The sequence below is a fragment of the Cynara cardunculus genome, assembly GCF_001531365.2.
Source record: "Cynara cardunculus var. scolymus isolate 2C chromosome LG 12, CcrdV1, whole genome shotgun sequence".
Lineage (NCBI taxonomy): Eukaryota > Viridiplantae > Streptophyta > Magnoliopsida > Asterales > Asteraceae > Cynara > Cynara cardunculus.
In genome coordinates this window covers 38881024-38902594 of record NC_037539.1, presented here as the reverse complement: position 1 = coordinate 38902594, position 21571 = coordinate 38881024, and the positions used below count along the sequence as shown (strand labels likewise).

The 21571-nt window shown below is 32.8% G+C and overlaps 2 protein-coding genes across 2 annotated transcripts; both read right to left on the bottom strand.

Moving 5' to 3' along the window:
• Window positions 1-5925: 5925 nt before the first annotated feature.
• LOC112523925 (GDSL esterase/lipase At1g74460-like) lies at window positions 5926-9220 on the bottom strand. The gene is made up of 4 exons (XM_025133597.1): window positions 8977-9220; window positions 7595-7836; window positions 6443-6692; window positions 5926-6146 (listed from the first exon to the last, which is right to left on the bottom strand). The coding sequence occupies exons 1-4, from the start codon at window positions 9218-9220 to the stop codon at window positions 5926-5928; spliced, it is 957 nt and encodes a 318-aa protein (XP_024989365.1).
• Window positions 9221-11714: 2494 nt separating this feature from the next.
• Window positions 11715-13600, bottom strand: LOC112523924 (GDSL esterase/lipase At1g71250-like). The gene is made up of 5 exons (XM_025133596.1): window positions 13348-13600; window positions 13127-13263; window positions 12790-13011; window positions 12266-12515; window positions 11715-11935 (listed from the first exon to the last, which is right to left on the bottom strand). The coding sequence occupies exons 1-5, from the start codon at window positions 13598-13600 to the stop codon at window positions 11715-11717; spliced, it is 1083 nt and encodes a 360-aa protein (XP_024989364.1).
• Window positions 13601-21571: the final 7971 nt, after the last annotated feature.

Here is a 21571-nt window from a genome sequence, read left to right as displayed (position 1 = left end):
TTTTATATATTGTTTTATTGTTAACGAATTTGCACGCATTTACGTCTTGGACTTACGGTTAGCACCGAGTCCCTGAGGAGACGACCCTACTTATCGCTATCACAAGTGTGTTTTAGAGATAATAGGCGTATTTTCATAAATTTTATTATTTGCCGGACCCGACACCCGTCAATTATCTTTCTAGTATGGTTGGGCCAACCTATGGTGTACTGGTTGTTATGTCAATAGCAGCGTCGGGCAGCTAAATTGGTAAGGAAGAACTGCGCCTTTGGGAGCGTTTGCCAGTAACCATCACGACAACATAAAAAGGAAGGAGTGAGGAAACAAAAAGAAATCATTTTTTAAAAGAAACCAATTGTTTTTTAAGGGAAAAAATGAAATATTTATTGAAATTGAAGCTTTTCAAGACTCAAACCGACTATTAAAACGATCCCCAAATACCCAAGTTTTTTTGCCAGTTGAGTTAATCTCTTAAGGTTAGAAAAGTTATGTTCGAATAGTGTAGGTGAAATGATGTTAGATCAGGCTTTTGATTCGGATAATGTTCTTTAAAAAAATTAATTAAAAGAATCAAATTTAAAAAAAAAAGTTAAAATAAAATTTAATCAATTTTGATTTAAATGAATAGCAATCCATCTCTTTAATTTATGCTTCAAATTTAAAATGAAATAATATTAAACGATAAAACTTCACTTTTTTTTTATTTAATTTGGTTTTGTTTTAGAGTAAACCACAAATATCGTTTATATGGTTTGTCAGTTATAACATTTTTTATTCCTATAATTTCGAAATTACAAATTGGTCTGTGGGGTTTGTAAAAACCCTCAGATTTTGTATGTCATTATAACTTCTGTAAACTTTTGGCCTTTAAGTGAAGGGTGTGTTCGTCTTTTTCCAAATTTTGATACTTTTTCTATTTGTTTTTTTTTTATTAGATATCATGTGTCTGTTTATAATTAATGACAACATCGATCCCCCTCCCAGATTTGCACCTCCGACAATCCAAACCAGAAGCCTTCTTGGTTATCTCTTCTGGCTATCATCACCACCTCTCGTCATCTTCTCCAACCAAACCCCATTACAAACACCAACCCATTCACACAAAAAAGCCCAGACCTCAAAATCGAACACAAATCTAGATCCAAACCTCAAAATCAAAGCTAGATCCAAACCCAAAATCAAAATTAAATTCTGACCCAAATCAAAACCTCATTTATCGAGGGTATTTGCTTCTAAAAATTTTGTTTATTATTTAACAAGGGCGAAGATGAAAAGAAAAACAAAGAAATGGGGCTAAGATGAGGTCGGTGTTGTATATATAGTCCTCATAGTGAGACTCCGTCCCACATAGAAAGGATAGTGAAATTATGTTTCACATGTGAGATACATATAAGTTCTTAAGGCATATCACTTGCCCCACATAGGAACTGTGATAAAGTCTTGGTTTATAAGTTCTAATTGTCTTCTTGAGTTGTTTAAGAGATTATATGAGCTACGAAAGATTTGGCTTTGACGTGTGGATTTTACACATATGTTATACAGCCAAAAGAGAGCACTGGCACTGGTATCCAAATGAGTTAGGGACACGAACCTGTATGACATGTGCACTCCTTTCGTCATTTGATATCACAAATAACAATTCTCTAAATACCTCCATATATGTTTCTACATATTGTTCATTGATGAATATATTCATTTGATTACTGAATCTTGGGGTCAAAATCTGGAAAAAGAACGACTAAAATTTAACTTTTATTGAACACAAAGTTTACTCCAAATTAATTCCAAACGAGGAATCAATGAGTCACTTACAAGATAAGACCAAATTAAAAGTCAAGAAACTTCCAATGCCAAACCTCAAACAAGCTCGAGGTTAAGAACGAGTGTTACTAAAACCCATTAACTGTAACTATCTCCAAAGTACGGAAGACGTCTTCTAATAGCTAATTCCTTCACGTGCCTCTAACTAGCACTCAAATTCATCACAATGTCGCTAATACCATTTCCCAATGAGGACTTGATGCATATAACGTCAAATAAAAAGAGTTAGACTTAACATCTATGAGCTCAAACAATTTTCATCCCAAATAATATAAAATGATAAAACTGAAAAAATGTTATTTAAATCACAGTTTACCAAATGAAATGTATTTAACATAAAAAGAAACATCTTTCCCAAAACCCACCATTTTTATGATGAAAACTCTATTATATAAAACACCCTTTTGAAATGAAACGAAAATCCTACTCACTTAAAACGTGAATACTTCAAAATATTCAAATATCTAAACATGGATAAAACTTCATTATCCATAACATCAAAATAGGGATACAACTCAATTTCCAGAAATGACAACTCATGGAAAAAACTTTGTACCAAAAACAACACCTTTCGGTGATGGGGGAGACTCGTTCCATCGACCATTGTGAAACACAAAGTAAGTCATACATCAACGTTATCAAGTTGCACCTCGAGATTCAATTGACTTTAATGTCTAATATTTTGAGCTTCAACTCAAGGCTCATGTCCTTAGTGCCTACCCTTCTGGGTAGCACTTCAAGGCTCATGGTTCTTCGTGCCTACCCTTTCAAGTAGCACCTTAAGACTCAATAATCTTAGTGCCTACTCTATAAAGTTTTCTACTGTAAAAACTCACTCTATTTGCCCTTCAACTATTCACAACCCTTTCAACATTCGGTTAGTATCAACACGTGTACAAAACTCATATTTTACAACTTGAACATACTAAATAATTCCGTAGGTATTCACCTTCCATATACATAACGCCATATGTATAAAACACACGGCACCATGACTACCATACAGTTTAGTAAACATATACATAACGTCATATGTATAAAACGCACGACACCATGACTACCATACAATTTAGTAAACATATACATAACGCCATATGTATAAAACGCACGACACAAAGACTACCATACAATTTAGTAAACATATACATAACGTCATATGTATAAAACGCACGACTCCATGACACTTTAACACTTCACAGTGATCAACTTGTCGAGAAGTGTCAGTAACTTTATAAAACTTGAAATGAAATATTGAAACATTGTTGTTACATAAAGGGATCTATTATCTTTTGTTTTACAAACTCACCCTTTCAGTCTTACACCCAAGCTAAGAGATATATTTAGCAACTCATAACGGAACGGAAATTGCAAGAAATATAAATTACAGTAAATAAAGACATAAAACTAAATAACAAAAAGTAAATAGCGAAATTTAAATAGCAGAATGTAAAGACGGAAAACGTAATAAATAAAGGAAAGTAACAATGCATAAATAAAGATAATTAAAAGTAAACTTGGAAGAGAGAAGAGAATTCAACTAAAGATTACTTGCTTTAGTAAACAAAAACTTGTTTCTTAAAACACTAACTCAGCCCCTCTATTTATACTAAGATAGAGGTGAAGGTATAAAGTAATTAACCACTAAACTTGGAGCCAAAGTTTGCAAAAGTATAACTTAGTCAAAGGGTTAAAAACTTTATCGTACAATCATAGAAGATAATTTCCGGCCATTAAAATAAATCTAGAAAAACAAAAGAGTCTTCAAAAGTTAACCAAGTCTTGTCAACTAACCCCTAGCTACTTTATCTCCAAGGCTCCATGTAGCAATTTAGCAACATGAAGTACAAACTGGAATCTTGCCCAAAAAGTCCACATCAACCTACTATAGAGTGAAAAATAGGTAAATCATTTACTCTAACTCCATAAAGAAAGAAGTGAAAAGTAAGGAAATAAAATGACTCAATGTTGGGATATAAATGAAAAATAACCTATCTAAAGCAGAAGAAAAGAGTGTTTAAGCACTAAATAATTAGTGCGTATCGGAGTGCCAGGAAAAACTGGTTTTGAAGCCTTTATCATGTGACTGAAGATGGAAATTAATATACGAGCCTTTGCATCATGATGTATGCCTTGTTTCAAACAAGATCACACTAAGCAAATTTCTCAATTTCCAGGTTTAGCAATTTAGCAACATGAAATACAAACTAGAATCCTGCCCAAAAAGTCCACATCAGCCTACTTTAAAGTGAAAAATAGGTAAATCATTTACTCTAACTCCATAAAGAAAGAAGTAAAAATTAAGGAAATAAAATGACTCAATGTTGGGATATAAATGGAAAATAACTTATCTAAAGCAGAAGAAAGAGTGTTTAAGCACTAAATAATTAGTGCGTATCAGAGTGCCAAAAACTGGTTTTGAAGCCTTTATCATGTGACTGAAGATGGAAATTAATATACGAGCCTTTGCATCATGATGCATGCCTTGTTTCAAACAAGATCACACTAACCAAATTCCTCAATATCCAGTTTTAACTCAACTACGCATACAATCTTTCTCCCACATTGACAACTTTATGAAACCCCGCCCGTCCTTGACAATTGACATAATATAGTTTTCACTTTTTAGTTTCATGGAACTGGTTGGAAATGGATGTTGACTACTTGTTTAGGTGGAAACGGGGTATCTTGCATTCAGAATAAGACATGCCTTGGTTTATATCCTGGTATAGATATGCGTTTCAGATGGAGGGCAGACTATGTTCTTTCGGAATCAAAATTGTCAAATGTGGTGGTGGTTTTTGAATTCAAAATTTTGGATCAAAGTTGAAATATATAGTCCTTGTAAGGTGGAGAGTGACAGTAAGTCAATAAGTAATATGTGCATTTTTTGGTATTAACAAGGTGTGGGGACTCGTGAAGCATTATTTAATATGAACTCTGGTCGATTAGATGCATCATTTGATGGAATTAAACCCATACTTGTTCCAATTAGTCCTCAAATGATCAGGTATCAAGTACATCTCTTTTTTAAGTTTTTTGGGTTATTCAAGTAGCAGTTATATGCATGAATTTGAGTTTGTTCATACCAAGTATCATCCTGTTTGTTTGTCTGTAGCTCATCAAGAAATCACCACCAAGTTGAATGGGTTTGTTGGTGTTTAAGGTACATTTTTTTTTACCTTAAAGAGCATGTTTCTTTTAATTCTTGTTTTGCTTCTAGGAAAAGTTTAAGGTACAGTTTCTATCGATTCTGAAACATTTTAGGTTATACTCATTACACATTTGATACTTTCTTGATATGTTTTTAATGGCTTTCTATAGATTCGTAGACATCATTAGCTTCAGCTATGATGGTTGGATATCCACCACAACAACCACCACAACAAGACGAGGATGGGGGATGAGGACACTGACTCGTACGACGATTAGATATTTATGTATTAATATGTTTGAGACATCAATATTTATTCTATGTCATTAATTTCTTATTACGGTTTAAAAAGTTATTGTATTACGGTTTTCAAAATTATTTTCTAGCTATCTGAATATCAAATTATTTGATTAAAATATATTTTATAACCAAATTAAAATAGTTAAAAAAAGAAATTAATTTTTACCATGTCATCGCAGTAAGTAAAAAATTAAAATTTTGATTTTTACCTACTTTACCGACTTGTCACTGTAGATAAAACATTTATTTTTAATTTACCTCCTATAGTAACGAGATGTCGTCCCAGCATAAAAAAATCTGAATTTTTTGTTTTTAGTTTTTAGCGATTACGATGACCGGTGTGCACTAACACCATTCATTATGGAGACATAATACTCACTCTGTGACCATACAATCTCCTACTATCAAAAAACAAATGATAAAGTTACAATGAAAAATCTAAGGATAAAATAATCGATAAATAAAGTCGGAGTTAAAGGAACTTTAACAGGGGTTTGGAGAGTTATATGTACGTATATAAAGAAGATGACTAACACTGAAAAGTAGTTCCATTTCCATGTGCTGAAACTGAAAAGTAATCTCCATTTAAGTTGTACAAGAGAAGCTAAGAAAGTAGTAAGAAGATCTTAAGTAACCATGATCTCCCTTACAAATTACAAGCTTGCCAACTTAGACCAGTTAATTGGTCTTGCGTAATTTGGCCCACCAAACTGAAACTTGTTGATTATAATCGAGGCAGCGTATTGTGTTGGGTGAGCGATATCCCAGAAAAGATACTCCTTTCGGTTCTTACACAATTTAGCCAGTGGATTACAATTGCTCATTGCATTAAACCTCCCCAATCCGCAACAGGCATCTATCGTGTTTGTAAGATCTGAATAAAGAAACAAGAAAAGAACAGTCATTTATGTTAGCAAGTCGTACGTAGACCAGTAGGTATTGTATGAATAAAAATCTCATGTCTCCAAACTCCTTGTCACCTCCTTTTCCTTTCCCACCAATCACATGTTGACCCGTCGACATTTTTATTGGTTATATACTCATTTAATTCATCATTTTATTCTCTTAAATGAAGTGCTGATTTGACGACATGTGATTGGTAGACTGGGAGTTCAGGGACAAGGTATTTTTTATTCATACTTTACAATGTGATTGATTATTGACACTTACTATAATTCTTTGGGTGCTCCATTAATTCCTTAAGTACGTCGTATGAATTTGCGAACGAATATACCATTCCCTTGAAATTGATCATCATATCACACAAAAGCTTTTCGAGTTTATCATTGAATTGTATTGCCATATCGTTTGCTTTTTTTGAACACTCCCCGGTCAGTACGGTTACTCTCACGAGTGGAACGCATCCGACATACGGTATGCCGAAGATCCCGAATTTCCTTACTCCAAGATTATACAAAACCTAAACATAATTATCGTGTCGTTTTAGCTTAATTAGTCCCTACATACAAATTTATAACATATCTTATGAGGTCAATTCTTTAATGGATCTCTTTGGACCCCCACATGCATAGGTTGTATGCCACATCTTAAAATATGATATGATTAATTAGGTGGCCTTTGATATCAGAACTTATACATGAAAACTTATATGACATGATACAATTAATATGCTATAATTGTAAGTAACCGAGTAGCCTTGTTATTATGATACTGTATGCATATTCGATACTCAGTGTTTGAAAATCGAGATGGCATGGTTACACTGATGATTAAGTTTTCTTTAAAGCATGATTTGTTTCAAATGGGAGAGTTGACTTCATAAGTGGACTCGTGAGATATGATATAAGAAGAGAATGAAGGAAATTAACCCTTAGGGTGCTATTGTAACTGTCGATGAGTTCGTCAATGTATGCATTTACTTCCATTTTTTGTCCAGTCATGACAAAAAAGTTTATGTCGTTGTTACCCAAACATAAAAAGAATGTTGATTTTTCAAACAACAGTTGTGTCTTCCAAGCACCAATTGTCGCAGTAAGGTTCCCATATACGAACATCAACTCCATTAGCTGTTGGGTTATTGACACAGATTGCTGAGCCAAAATACATACATACGTTGTTAGCATAGAAGAAAGTTCAAAAGAAAACCATAAATATTTTGAGAACTGAGGAACCACACATTTCATGTATTATTCATAATGAATAACAATGGATATTATTCATCATGAATAATTCCTATCACGACATTCTTTATGAATATTACATGATAGGTATTTGAACCTGCCCTTATTAGCATATACAACAAAACTTAATTGTCGTACATAAATATTATATGCATATAAAAAAAAGAACTTGAGATCTTACATCGATTGCAGAGGTTTTGTCGATAATCCCTGAGCCTGATGAAGCGAAGTTTATTCCTCTTGCAGGGTTTTCCTTATCCGCTTCCATTGAAGCGAAGTTGAAGTCTTTGGTTGGAGTCTCCCAAGGTCTCATAGGATCAAAGTCTATCGCTTTCACAAGATTCGCGCTGAAGGTATTTCCCGTGTCATAAAGTGATTGAAATGGTGGTGGGCTTGTCACGGACTCTCCAAGTGCTACTTTAGCTAAAACATGGTTCATCGATACACAAAATTTGGGTGGTTCACATAGCCGACAATGGTTATATTTTGACAAAAGAAGTTAGTTGTTGGCTAATAGAAATACCTACTTTAATAGATATATATATATATATATATATATATATATATATATATATTCTTTTAAATGAAGTTTTTGCAGTTTTTAGCCTGTTTCTTTCTTTCAACAGATGGGTTTTAAACTTCCTCTAGAATAATGTAAGTATGAGAAAGAAAATAAAATATCTAAATATAAAAAGGAGAGAACTTTAGAAAAATCTAACGAATTTTCTCATTTTTAAGGATTAAGCCACTTATGTTTTTCTTGAATAAAACAACCATTTGAACTCTTAAAATTGGCTATTTTTTTTAACGAAAAAAAGCTGATTGTAACCGGCTAGTAATGTCTTAAAATAAAATTAAAAAACATTCTGTTTCCTTTTTTTTTTTTTTTGAAAGATTCAGTTTCCTTCTATGTCTATTGATTCTCCTGTTTTAAATTTTTTTAATGAAGCATGTATAGACAGATAAAAAAGAGAAAGAATAGGAAAAATGATTTAAAAGCGATGACAGGCCAACAATAGTGATGGGCGATGATAGAGAGCAGACGAGGATGGGGCGGCGAGGGGTGATGAGGCGTAACGATGGTGTTGGATGCGAGGGATATGAATGATATGAGGCTTGGGGAGCCGTAAATTGATTTTTTTTCAAGTTTAGAACATTTTTAGCAGGTTACAAGTAGCTCTTTTGGGGTAAAATGATGCAGATAACCAATTTCTAAATGTTTGATAATTTATTTATAAAAAAGTACATAATTTAATCGTTCAAAATGAGAAATTTAAATGCTTTATTCAGAGAATTTGTTTGAGATGATCTAAGTTGGTTATTGACTAATAAATTATCTATTAGCTGATAAAATAGTAATTTTTGATATAAACTAAACAAAAAATTAGATAAAAATATAAAATGACCTAAAAAATATAACGCATATTTATGTAAAATATAAGAGGGGTCTAATTGAAAAAAAGGGAAAGAACCCTAATTAGCTGTCTAAAACGTCATTTATGCAAAGCCGTTATCAAAATTTGTGTAATAAACATGATTTAACTCAAATTAAAGAAAATTTACCTGTAAAATCAGCCAAGTTTAGACCGTTAGAAAACCTTCCATTAGGAGTCGAGTTGAAAAAGTCGATACCATAGAAGGGGAAATTGGCTTTTGCAAGGGCTCTTGTTACGAAAGTATTCGTACCAACGTCATATAAAGAGTCTCCCAATATAAAGACAGCCGGTGTTCCGGCATGAGACAAACTCAGAGCAAAAATCATTAGACATACCGCAACCACGAAAACGTCAACGAGACTTCTTGTCATGACAAAACCCGAAAGGAAAACAAAAACTTCGATGAAAGGTTGGATTTATGAATGAAACTAATAAAGAAAGACGATGAACATGTATAGTACATATTGGTTGCATTCCCAAGATTTATGATGAAGTTGTTAGAAGTGTTGATTTTGTGAGTCTACAGTTTTTTACTTGTGAATTTGAATTTGTAGTTTGCAAAACCTTCACGTTTGTTTGTTTCTTTCTATTTTATTTTATGTAGATTTACCAAGTTTATTTGATTTGGTCAGGTATTTATGTAATTTTATATTTTATTTAACAATAAAGTATTATTTGTTTTAAAAAAAACCCTGTTAGCTACCACTTATGTCTTATTAGATAAGAGGTTAGACTTATAAGACTGTTTTTTTCTTTTTGTGATAAGATCTTGCAGAAGGAAAAAAGGCTCCTAGCTAAAGGTAGCTTGTCTCGCCCAAGAGGTGAGAAGAGTTGAGAACAAAGTCGCAAACGGGTGCGTAACTAGTGAGAATTTGCCGAACAGTTCGGGCCAAATATTGAAGAAAGCTAAAAAGCGTTGTTTGATGAGCCTGCGTAGTATTAGGTAGTTGGTCAGGTAAAGGCTGACCGAGCCAATGATGCTTAGATGGTCTTTTCGGATGATCAGCCACACTGGGACTGAGACATGACCCGAACTTCCGCGGGGGCAGCAGTGGGTAATCTTGGACAATGGGCGAAAGCCTAATCCAAAAATATCGCATGAGTGAAGTAGGGCAATGCCGCATGTAAATCTCTTTCGTCGAGTGCGCGATCATGACAAAACTCGAGGAAGAAGCCCCGGCTAACTCCGTGCCAGCAGCCGCAGTAAGACGGGTCGGGGGGGGGGGTGTGTTCTTCGAAATGACTGGGCGTAAAATCTTGCTAACCTTTTATTGGACAAGATGGTAAAGGGATGACTTATTAGTTTCTTATTGTACTCTTATTTTTCTAAAACAACAACAACAAAATTGGAAACCTAAAACAAGTGGCTCGTAACAAACTCGAGCTTTTTACTACTTGTATTATGACAATGAAATATTTGAGAATTTAGATGATACAGAGAGTTATTGAGGTTTTTCTTCGATCTATGTAAAAGAAGGAAACGAACTCGAAAGAAGCCCAAAAGTTGGCATCGAAAACGGGAAGACAGTCGATTACGCAACTTCTCTCGCGGCTTGGGCCGCATGCTGGGTCGCGGACGCTTTCTAACAGGTCCCGAAAGGATTGCATTTATTTGCTTATTTGATTATTTTCTTTCTTAAAGAATAATTATTTAGTTTTAGTTATTACTTATCTGCTTACAATTAGGTTAAGATTATTATTTTCTTTTTAGAATTTATCTTTAGTTGGTTTAGAATTAGAATTAGTTCGAATTTAAGTTTCATAGTTATCTCTTAGTTAGCTTAAGTCTATAAATAGGATTCATCGTTTTCAGTATTACTTTTTTTTATTAACCTGGATATTCAACCCGTTATGCGAGTCGACTAATACCAAACCGACCATCCGCTTTGCAGGTAACATGGAGTCACCACATTTGAACCTCCGTGGCCAAAGGAGATTTTTCTATTCCTCCTTCTATTCAAATCTAGGACCTCCAGACGCTTTTGACATTTGGAGTCCAAACTTAAAACAAATCGGGCACCACCATTGTGGTTCGCTTTCAGTATTATTCAGATCATTGATGATAAAAATTCTTTTCCTTGACAATTTTCTCTAACTTTTTTTGTGCTATGTTGGTAGACTCGTTTTTCTAAAAAGACTTAGGGGCCGTTTACCAAACACTTATCAGGGTAAGTGCTTATTAAGTCGCGTTATCTCATCGGATGAATATGATAAGGACGAAGAATCTTCCCCGGTAAGAGCGAGACAAGGACCATGAGTCTTATCCGGTAAGTGAGTGTGACGACTCTTACCACAATAAGAGTTTATCGGGTAAATTGTTGCATAGGATGTCGTTTTGATGGACTAAAATCTTACTCGATAAGTAAATAATAGTGTTAAATTTTACCCGTAAACACTTACCGGGTAAGTGTTTGATAAACGACCCCTTAAATGCTTGTCGATCCTTCCACAAACCCTCGCTGTGTGATTAGACCATCTAAACTGTACTTAGCCTAAAAATAGCACCAAACTTGATACTTCTAAAAAAGCACTAACACTTTTTATTTTGGTTATAAAATAAAATAATTTTTTTTATAAAGTTTTAATTAGCATTTATATTTATTATATATTCAGACATTTACCCGTTTACAAACAACAACAGACAGTCTAAAAAATCAAAGTAACAACTAAGTAGCCAATTATACAAGTTGATATGCATGTCCAAACAGACTATTGTTATCTTAATAATGTTGTCTAAACATCATTAAGACGAGATTATTTAAACATGCATGCTTCAAGACAAGACTGCTTAATTAATTATTCGTATATCTGATCATATGTTGTTTGATCGAATTATTAAAGCCGTCACAATTAAGTCGTCGACGATCAATATGCTGCCAACTGAGCAAAGTTAATCGGGGTCACAAATTGTGGTCCACCGTTATATAAGGTTTTAGCGGCGAGCTCGGAAGCATACTGTGTTGGATGGAACAAGTCCCAAAATAGGTATTCGTTACGATTCGAGCACAGTTTTGCTTTTCGTGTACAAGATTTTTCGGCATTCAACCACCCTTCGCCACAACATGCTCTATCAACGTACGAAAAATCTGAAAGAAAAACCCCAGAAAGAATTCAAATTAAGCACCGTAATACAACAAAATTGGGCCCTATCAGCGACGCATACGTGAATTTTCATTTTTCATTTTTTTAAAAATAGAAATTCGTGGATTCCATCGCTAATCCGTCGCTAAGTAGCTACAGCCACGTGTCTGCCGCTAAGCCGTCACTAATTAGCGACAGAATTAGACTGTCGTTGTTCGTCGCTAATACCTATTTTTCTAGTGGTGTAAAATCAACCATCACCAAATGTGCGTTGGTGTCGTTAAAAGACCATGATTTGTCGCAGAAAAATGGTTTAAACTTGTTTATGTACTTACTGAATAGTTGTGGATGGTTGATGACGTTAATCGTCATTTCATATGAATTTCCGAGCGCGTACTTCATTCCTGATAGCTTACAAGCGAGTTTCTTCAAGAGGGTATCAAGCGCTGAATGAAAATTTTGAGCAAAAGTATTTTCGATCTCCAAACATCCCCCAGTGATGTTGTGAATTCTTTGTGACGGGCAACAACCGATCGGTGGTACTCCTATGATCCCGAACTTCCTTGCTCCGAGGTTGTACAAAGACTTACACAATTCCAAGATTGTTTTAGTTCGATTTTACGATAATTATACAACAATATTAAGATATTCACAACATACATTATGAAAAATGGGATTAATAGCCGAATGTGTCACTATTCGCATCTTTAGCGATGGAATTTCCTTCAATAACGACATTTTCTCGAAACAAAACGTGAATTAGAAATTATCGCTAAATTAGACTTTTCACTTCAGATGTTTGTCGCTAAACACGATATCATGTTTAGTAGTTAATAATGTTTATCTAAGAAATATGTACCTCAATATGACACTCGTACGCCGTCATTAATGAACCAATGAAAACAGCAGGATCGATGGTGCTTTGGCTTTCGAAGTAGCCAAAAATGTCGTTGCTCCCAACACTAATGGCAAACACGGAGTTTGCGATTATGTTTTTAGTTGCGCCTCGACCCTTTACTAACGTCAGATTGCTACGAACCGTCTCAAATTGCTTGATTTGCTCAGACAATGATACAACATTCTGCTCACATGTTGATCATATTAGGAACAACATAAAGGAAAAAAAAAACATCAGTAGTAGTTGATGCGGTCATGTATGCATGACCGCATCAACAACTTGCATGTAAATGACTTACCAGGTGTTTTCCGGTCTGGTCCAAAAGACCGGATGCTCCAGATGCGAAGTTTACACCTCTAAACATCCGCTTTCTTAGGCCCGCTTTAAGAAGAAACAAGTACGGTTGCGGGCTTCTTTTCTGTCCCATTAACTTGGCTGAAACCGATACAAGAAAACCAAAAACAACATATTAGTAGAAATTATTTACAACTAGATATACGATAATTTGATCATACTAACACAGAAAATCAGCACTATTCAAGCCGTTGCTGAAGCGTCCGGTAGGTCTAGAATTGGGAAAATCTATCCCGTTGTGAGGAAAATTGGCTTTTATTTTGGTTTTGGGGAGGAAAGAGTTCGTTCCAACATCCGCTGTCGAGTCACCAAATATGAAAATGGCGGGCATCGTACTATTAGAAGTTTTCGTGGCATCAGAAAGTTGCAAAATGGCGAAAAAAGTTCCCACAATAAGATACAAAAAACTCCCGTACATTTTTCCCATCAAAATGTTAACGAAATAAACACGATTATGTGTTACAAGGATGATGAATTGAAACCGATATCTTAGTTGCAAATACTTGCTCGATCAGTTAACACATATATAGGGTTCGAAATTAAGTACAAGACAAAACACGAATGAGACAAACTTATTGAAGTAATCCCTCAAGTTCTACAAGAAATATACATCAAATGGGACGGGTTTGAACCATGGACGAATGTAAGTTTTCTCGAACACATTTTGTTTTAACGTTATTGTTTGTTCTAAAGGGTAAAATAGTCATTTTAGTTTGATATTGATTCACAATATTTTGCCGTCCGTGTCACAAAGTTAACAACAATCTCTTGTTTTTTAAAGGTCTTGACTACGTCAATTATTATGTGCCGAAATCATTGGATTTGGAAACATGTAATCGGATTTAAAAAGATATATGTTTTGGTTTTTGAAAAATCAAATGAAAATTATATTTCATGTTGGTTTATGTTTCAGATGAATTTTTGTCGATGTTTTAAATTTGTTATCTTTTTAAACCTTTAATTATAACTGTTTTGGTACCTGATCCCATGTCGTGTGTCACCAGCATGAAAGATACTAAATACTGATATTGATGTACAACCAATAGATCAAAGACGTGATTTCTTGGAGCAATTTGTTTGTTCTAAAAGGTAAAACTCCTAATAGGTCTGCTTACGTTAGCCAGGGGCGGATTTAGCATGTTAAAGGTGGGGGGAAGGGCCCCCATTAAAAAATAAAAAAATGAATTTTTTTAAGGTTAAAAATTGTTTTTTTTACTTTCTATCATGGTTCTCCTTCGTAATTTTTTGTTAAGGCCCCCACCAATTAAAGAAAGTATCTTGAAATCAACCAAAAAACTGAAAAGTTCTTCGAAAATCGATAAGAAAACCTTAAAAAATCCCTCGAAATAATCCAAAAAAACTTCAAAAATCTCTTGGAATGGTGGAATTAGGCTTAAAACACATCGGACGACTTAGTGGGCGTTTAAGCTACCTTAAAGGTGCTCCCACTAGACCAAAATCCCGGATCCGCCACTGACGTTAGCAATTTAATATTAGGTTATGTTAATGCATATATGTATCTTAGCATTTTCATATAACATATATTAACGTAATGTCACATTTAGCCTCCTTTACAGCCATGCCGATAAAGTTCCCTTGTAATACAAAACTGCCACCGCGTTTCCGAGTCTTTCACTACGAAAAAACTCATCCAAAGGCTTGGAAAAAATTCATACAGTTATCACGAAAGATAAAATTCTCACACGATTCTACTTAAAAAAGAATTTATATAATGATGTCAACTTGACTTAAAAAGATTAAGGCCCTTTTTAGGCCCAATTATTAGATGACAAATTCTTAAAGACTACTAAATGAAGGCTTAAACCCAAATGGCCCAAATACCAATTCTCTTTTTGGGCCGAGTTCGAAAAATGTCAAAACACGAATCGGCTCAACTTTTAAACTAGGTGAAAGGCACGATCCGATTTAGGTTTATAGGACCACCATCCTTCCGATATGTTGATCGGGGAACGAATTCAATTATAACATCTGTAGCTTAACGTTGTGGGCTCTAAATGCATCTGGGTTCCAACAATTTCTAATGCACGGTTCTAATCGATCATAAACTGTGTCATCCAATCGCTTACCAAAACCATGCGTTTTATATGTGAACCGAAACAGATGAAATTGGATTAGATTATATAAGTTTTTGTTTTGACTAAGACGTCGTTTATCACATACTTACTGGGTAAGCACTTATCGGGTCTCACTTACTTTATGGGTAAGCATGGTAAGAAGCAAGAATTTTACTCGGTAAATTACATATCAAGGATCGGAAACGTTCCATGATTAGTGAGAAAGAAATCCTTTACCTGTTTAGCACTTGTCGAACAAGAGATTCTTACGATCAACCACGATGATGGAGAATATTATCTGATAAGATTGGAATCTATAAGAATCTTGAACTGAAACAAAGATGCTATAATTTTCTTTGTAGCGAAAAGCAAAAGATGCACATGCCCTTGAAAGACGCACTAGAAAAAAAAATCACTCTCTTTTGATTTGTTCGTGTCTTTCTATTTAGTTTCGTCTTTTTTCAATTTGATATAATTCTTTTTTATATCTATGAGCGTCTTCGATTTTTAGGTTTTATAAGTAAAAAGTATAACTTTTTATAAGAACCAACGTACGTTATGAGGACTTTTTTTATAAGAACTTTCATCCATTTTGAATTCTTGTACAAGAACCTTGATCCTTACCTCGAAGTTGATGTGAAATGACAATTTGCTAGTTTTTTCATAAATTTTATTGACTTTATTTATAAATATATAACATTACTGATGTTGAAAAAATAAATAAGAACTATTATTATGGACTTTTATATAAGTTATTAATTTGATTAGCCGAAAATGATGTGACAACAACAAATATAAAAAAGTTATTACAAAATCCTCCATTAAAGATATGCTCTAAAGAAAAAGATAATGGCGTTTCCGACTTTTGTTACCAACAAAGTCACTCAAACATTCATGGGCAGACCTATCATTTTGTGGTGGTTGCTTGTCAAAACTGTACGCTGTGTGGATAAACACTTTTTGTTGGGTGAAATCATGAACTTAACCAGTAACCCTAACCTTTCAAATATATGAATTTCATTTGATATTAATTTCTAGTAATATTCAGGTAAAACCTGGTTTTTTGTGTTAATATTTTAGATTTTAAGGTTGATTGGTATTTATTTGTGTACAGGGTTTTATTTGATTATATTTATCGCCAAACTCTTTAATTATGGTTAATTTATTTATACTGATATTAACATAATAATATGTTAGTTTGAGGCTGATTATTTAACGTTAATTTGTTTATTTTTTTGGGATTAATTTATTGCAACTGAATCCGGCCATATAGAATTATAAAGTGTAAGCATATCAAAACAATCAGTTAGTTTTAACAGATAAATTTTTAAAAAAGAATTAGTTTATCAGTTTGTTATGACATAAAATACAACATAAAAGCCTTGAAGTAAAAATCATGTGATACACGACTCGAAAAGTCGAGTGTTTTTTCCATAAGGGCTGCCATCCATAAAATTCAGCACAATTTTACTAATACAAGTCAAAACCCAAAGGTCTGGTGACATGTGTTAAACGGTAAAGTTGATATGTACATGTATTTGGTAAATTGACGATATATGAAAACGTGTTAAGGTTCACATATGTTAGGTATCAGGTGTGACATGATTGAATTTGATAATATTGTAGTAGTGTGAAAGGAGAGGGACCTGTTGAAATCGTATTAGTCAAAAGTATCTATATCTATACTATATTATAAAGTATTTGACAAAAAAACTCTTAAAAACCATTTTTTATGTATGAATTACTGTTTATTGATGTATATTACTTAAAATTCAATATTACAAGTAAATTATGCTTAAGTACAATTTATTAAAACTTCATGTTTGAATTTGTGTAATTAACCGCAGATAAATATAATCAAATATAAGATAAAAATCTCACTTTAAATATAAAAAAATATATAATATAATTAAGATAAATATTATGTTTTAAAATAATACTTAATTATCATACTTATAAAAAAAAATTTATATTACTAGACCTAAAATAAATTAATATCGATAAAAAATATACAAAAAACAAGAATTTTAAAATTATTAGCTTGATATTAATATCGATAAAAAAATTATGGGTCTTAAAATTTATATTTTATTCACATATAAAAATATTATTATTTTCTCAAAACCATATTATAAAACAAAACATTAAAATTAAGATGTATCTCGTTACAGTATACGAATATGATTCTACTTGATATGAATTCGAGACACCGTCATTGTTTATTATTACATATGTGTGAATTAAATGTATAGAGAAAATAGATTGAAAAACTAATTCAAAGATAGGTCAAAATCACATGATTAAAATGAATAAATTGACAAAAATATTAAGTTAATAATTAGGTGAAAATTCTTAAATTAAATATTATGGTAGTTAATAAGTCCTTTCATATATAAGTTTGTTATTAACGGGCCGGTCACATGTTTTGTTTTAAAGTTAAAAACCGTGACAACCAATTTACTTGAGTGTTGTTTTATATGAACATTTAATGTTTATATTAGAAGAGTAGGGTACTCGTGTAATGTAGCGAGATAAATTTTGATTTTAATGTTTAGTTTTTATTCTTTGTATTTATCAATATAATACGATTTTATGTGGTTTTGAGAAAACGATAATGTTTTTATTTTTGAAATGAAATATAAATTTGAAGATAGAATAAAAATTTGAAAAAAAATAAATCAATATTACTATCAAATTAACTATTTAATAGTTCTTGTTTTTTGGTGTAGCTTCTTTAATTCAATTTTTATTATAATTTAATTTATATTTAATAATAAAGTAATTTATTTTTGATTTAATAATATAATTTTTTTATAAAGATAATAATTAAACATTCTGTTAGAACTCAATGATTATCTTAATTATATTTTAGATGTTCTATATTTAAAATGGATGTTTATCATGTATTTGATTATGTTAATCTGCAGTTAGTTATACGAATTTAAAAATAGAGCTTTGATAAGTTGTACTTAAGCAAAATTACTTGTAATCTTGAATTTTAAGTAATATGCATCAATAAACAATATTTCATGCATAAAAATGGTTTTAAGAGTTTTTGTCAAATGCTTTATAATATAGTATAAATAATGTTGTTTTTAGGGAGGATATTATGGATGTGATTGAATTTGAATATTTTGAATTATCAATGGGATATTTTGATTGGTTACATTCCTACTATCAAGTTCATCCTATTCAGGGGATAACATGTGTTCATAAATGAAGTATGTTTTTCATTCTTCGACTTTAGCTATTGTTCACCAGTGAAGTAAACATTTGTTTATGAGTTAAAATAAATGTATGAATCTTGTGAAAGGGAACCCTACTTGTTCACTTAAGTGAAATCCAGTGATGACGGAATTTGACATCAGTTATTTTGGGTTCACTAGTGGATTCATATGTGAAGAGGACCCAAAATAATTAATATCATATGACAATTGATGATTTTATATGTAAATCAGTTAAATAGTTCATATGTAAATTACACGAGTTCACATATGCACATATAGTTCATATGTGAATCCGTTAAATATTTCATACATGAATAATACAAGTTTAAATATGTATATATAGTTCATATGTGAATCATACAGATTCACATATGAACATGTTTGCCACCTATTCTGTTGTAGTTGTTAAAAAGTTAGGAAACTACTCCTTTATTTTCCGCATAATTGTTATCATGTGACTGCATTATCGGTGCTATACATTTAACCCCTCAAATCTTGACCGTTAATTTCTTTTAATGGAAGGGCTAGGATTGCTTCTCTCTTTCACATATATTTAGTGCTTCTTATTTGAACCTGTACCGTGTGACTACAAAAAACAAATATACGAATTTTTTTTCAATCGGTGGTACTATTTGATTAAGAAAATAACACTAACAAGATTCAAACTTAGGTCTGGGGTGGAATAAAAGCCTTGCAAACCGACTCTACCAAATAAAACTTGTTCTTATTGTAGTTTCAAAATACATACGGTGGCACACAACAGATTAATACGGTTGCACCTATCACGAGCCTAAAATTTTTTACTCTTCTACGGAGGAATAATATGGTGGCACGTACCACCATAACCACCATGGTAGGTTCGTCCATGAGATGAAGGGTGAAAACCGTTAATATGAACAGAGTTTGAGGACTAAAACCAAAATTTACTCGGTGCACATTCTAATCATTATGGAGGCCTTGCTACATATAACATCCATACTAAAACTATAGATTCTCTTAAACAAGTAATAAACAAAATAAAATATAAAAGTTCATATCATATGAAAAATCTTACAAATTAAAACAAAAAATATATTTAAAATAACATAATTATAAGAATCTCGAATATTCGTTTATGTTTTTGATCGATAATTTCTAAAATTAAATATTCGTTTTTGATTTTGATAGAAATTAAATAGCTTTTCATTCTAAACTTCTACAAAATTCACATGTGAAACAAGAGTAAAATAATTGCTTCAGAAGACCATGTAAAGAGTTTGATATGTGTTTATGCAATGTGAATGCAAACCAAAATGAAAAATGAGTAATTCATTGCATTATTTTGTATTCTTTTTCCATCCTCTTATTTAAAGTTTGATAGATAATTATTTATTATATTAAAATTGAATAGAAAAAGTACCATTATTTATTATATTAAAATTGAACAGAAAAAGTACCATTATTTTTTTATATCAAAATTGATTAGAAAAAGTATATTTATTTTAAATAAAATAATCAAGACATCGTACAAACTTCAATATATTTAATACGATTTTTAAAACATTTAGCCTTTTATTTTAAAATAAACTTTTAAATTAGTTTTGATTGGCTTATTTCTAATAAAATAAACTAGTAAGGGTCTTTTGATTTGTAAAATTTGAAGAAATTTAATAGAATTGGAATGATAAATTTCTTTGACCAAATTCCAATTCATTTGTTTGGTTTATTTTTTGAAATCGATGGAATTTTTCAAATTTCATTGAATTCCAACAATCAATAAATTTATCATTTCTTGACATAATTGAAAGAATTGAATTGCATCCTTTTACATCTAATTTAACCAACACCGACCATCCTTACCTTGCTATGACCATGTAACTATTGTCACCCCTAACTCTCTCCCCTGATCGTCCGCCATCGCACTACTATTGTTGTCATCACAACTGCCACTCCCCCACCCTAACCCCCAACCCACAAAACTGACCATAGTGCCATTACGGTTGTCGTCACATCTGTTACCCCCACCTCGTCACCCACCCACACTACCCCGCCACCAGACCACCGACAGTATTGTCATTCTCATAACTACCACCCCTACTTACCTGACCGACCACTATGCCACTACTGTCACCCTCACAGATATCACCCCACCTCCCCCACCACCATGCCACTATTGTCTTTGTCACAACCAAGGCTAACAATTGCGTTAGCCGATTAATTCTTACTAATAACCATCTTTCATTTACTACCGAGCAATTTTCACTTTAGTAGCTATCGATAGACCTTCCCCTCCACACCAATCACGAGTTCTCAGCAACAGCCGTGGACAAATTGAGACAATAAAAATATAGGTAGGAATATGCTTCAACGGGAGCTACTATCGGTATTGGAAACGAATTCCATTCTACGGACAAAACGCCCCCTTATACTCTTATCTTTACTCCATTCCATTCCATCCCACCAATATGGATGTCATCATTGCTGCCTCCACCACCACCATCACCTGCGCCGTCACTGCCAACGACACCATCACCGTCATTACCACTGTCGCCTTCACCCTCACCACCATCGTTGCCGTCACCACCACATCGATACCACCACCACTACGACCACCACCACCATCAATATCACTACTACATCCCACCATCAATCTTATATTCAACGAACCAAACACTCATATTCAAACTCTTTTGACATATTCTATTTCAATTTCTGCCAATCAAAACATATGATTAAATTTGATTAAATTTCATTTTAATTCCTTCATATTCCAATTCTTACGAATTCCGTTCAACACCACCTTATTTTTTATTATGCCCTTTATGCAACATCATATCATAACCAACAACTCAATCATATATATATATATATATATATATATATAGACTTGGGATCACGTGATACCAACCTGTTTTCGTGAGACCCGTGAGACCAATTTTTACACATGAAACTTCACAGCAAAATGATGTGAAAGTAACCTTCACAGTGTTTCTGTTGTGAAGTTTCAAGTATAAAAATGTGGTCTCATGGGTCTCATGAAAACAGGCTGGTCTCACATGAACCCAACCATATATATATATATATATATATATATATATATATATATAT

Coding starts and splice junctions, on each gene's coding strand:
- LOC112523924 (XM_025133596.1), bottom strand. CDS start 13,600: ATGTACGGGAGTTTTTTGTATCTTATTGTGGGAACTTTTTTCGCCATT. Junction 13,264..13,347: donor GAATAGTGCTGATTTTCTGT/GTTAGTATGATC, acceptor TATCGGTTTCAG/CCAAGTTAATGGGACAGAAA. Junction 12,516..12,789: donor CGTACGAGTGTCATATTGAG/GTACATATTTCT, acceptor GAATTGTGTAAG/TCTTTGTACAACCTCGGAGC.
- LOC112523925 (XM_025133597.1), bottom strand. CDS start 9,220: ATGACAAGAAGTCTCGTTGACGTTTTCGTGGTTGCGGTATGTCTAATG. Junction 7,837..8,976: donor AAACTTGGCTGATTTTACAG/GTAAATTTTCTT, acceptor ACCATGTTTTAG/CTAAAGTAGCACTTGGAGAG. Junction 6,147..6,442: donor GGAGCACCCAAAGAATTATA/GTAAGTGTCAAT, acceptor TTCTTTATTCAG/ATCTTACAAACACGATAGAT.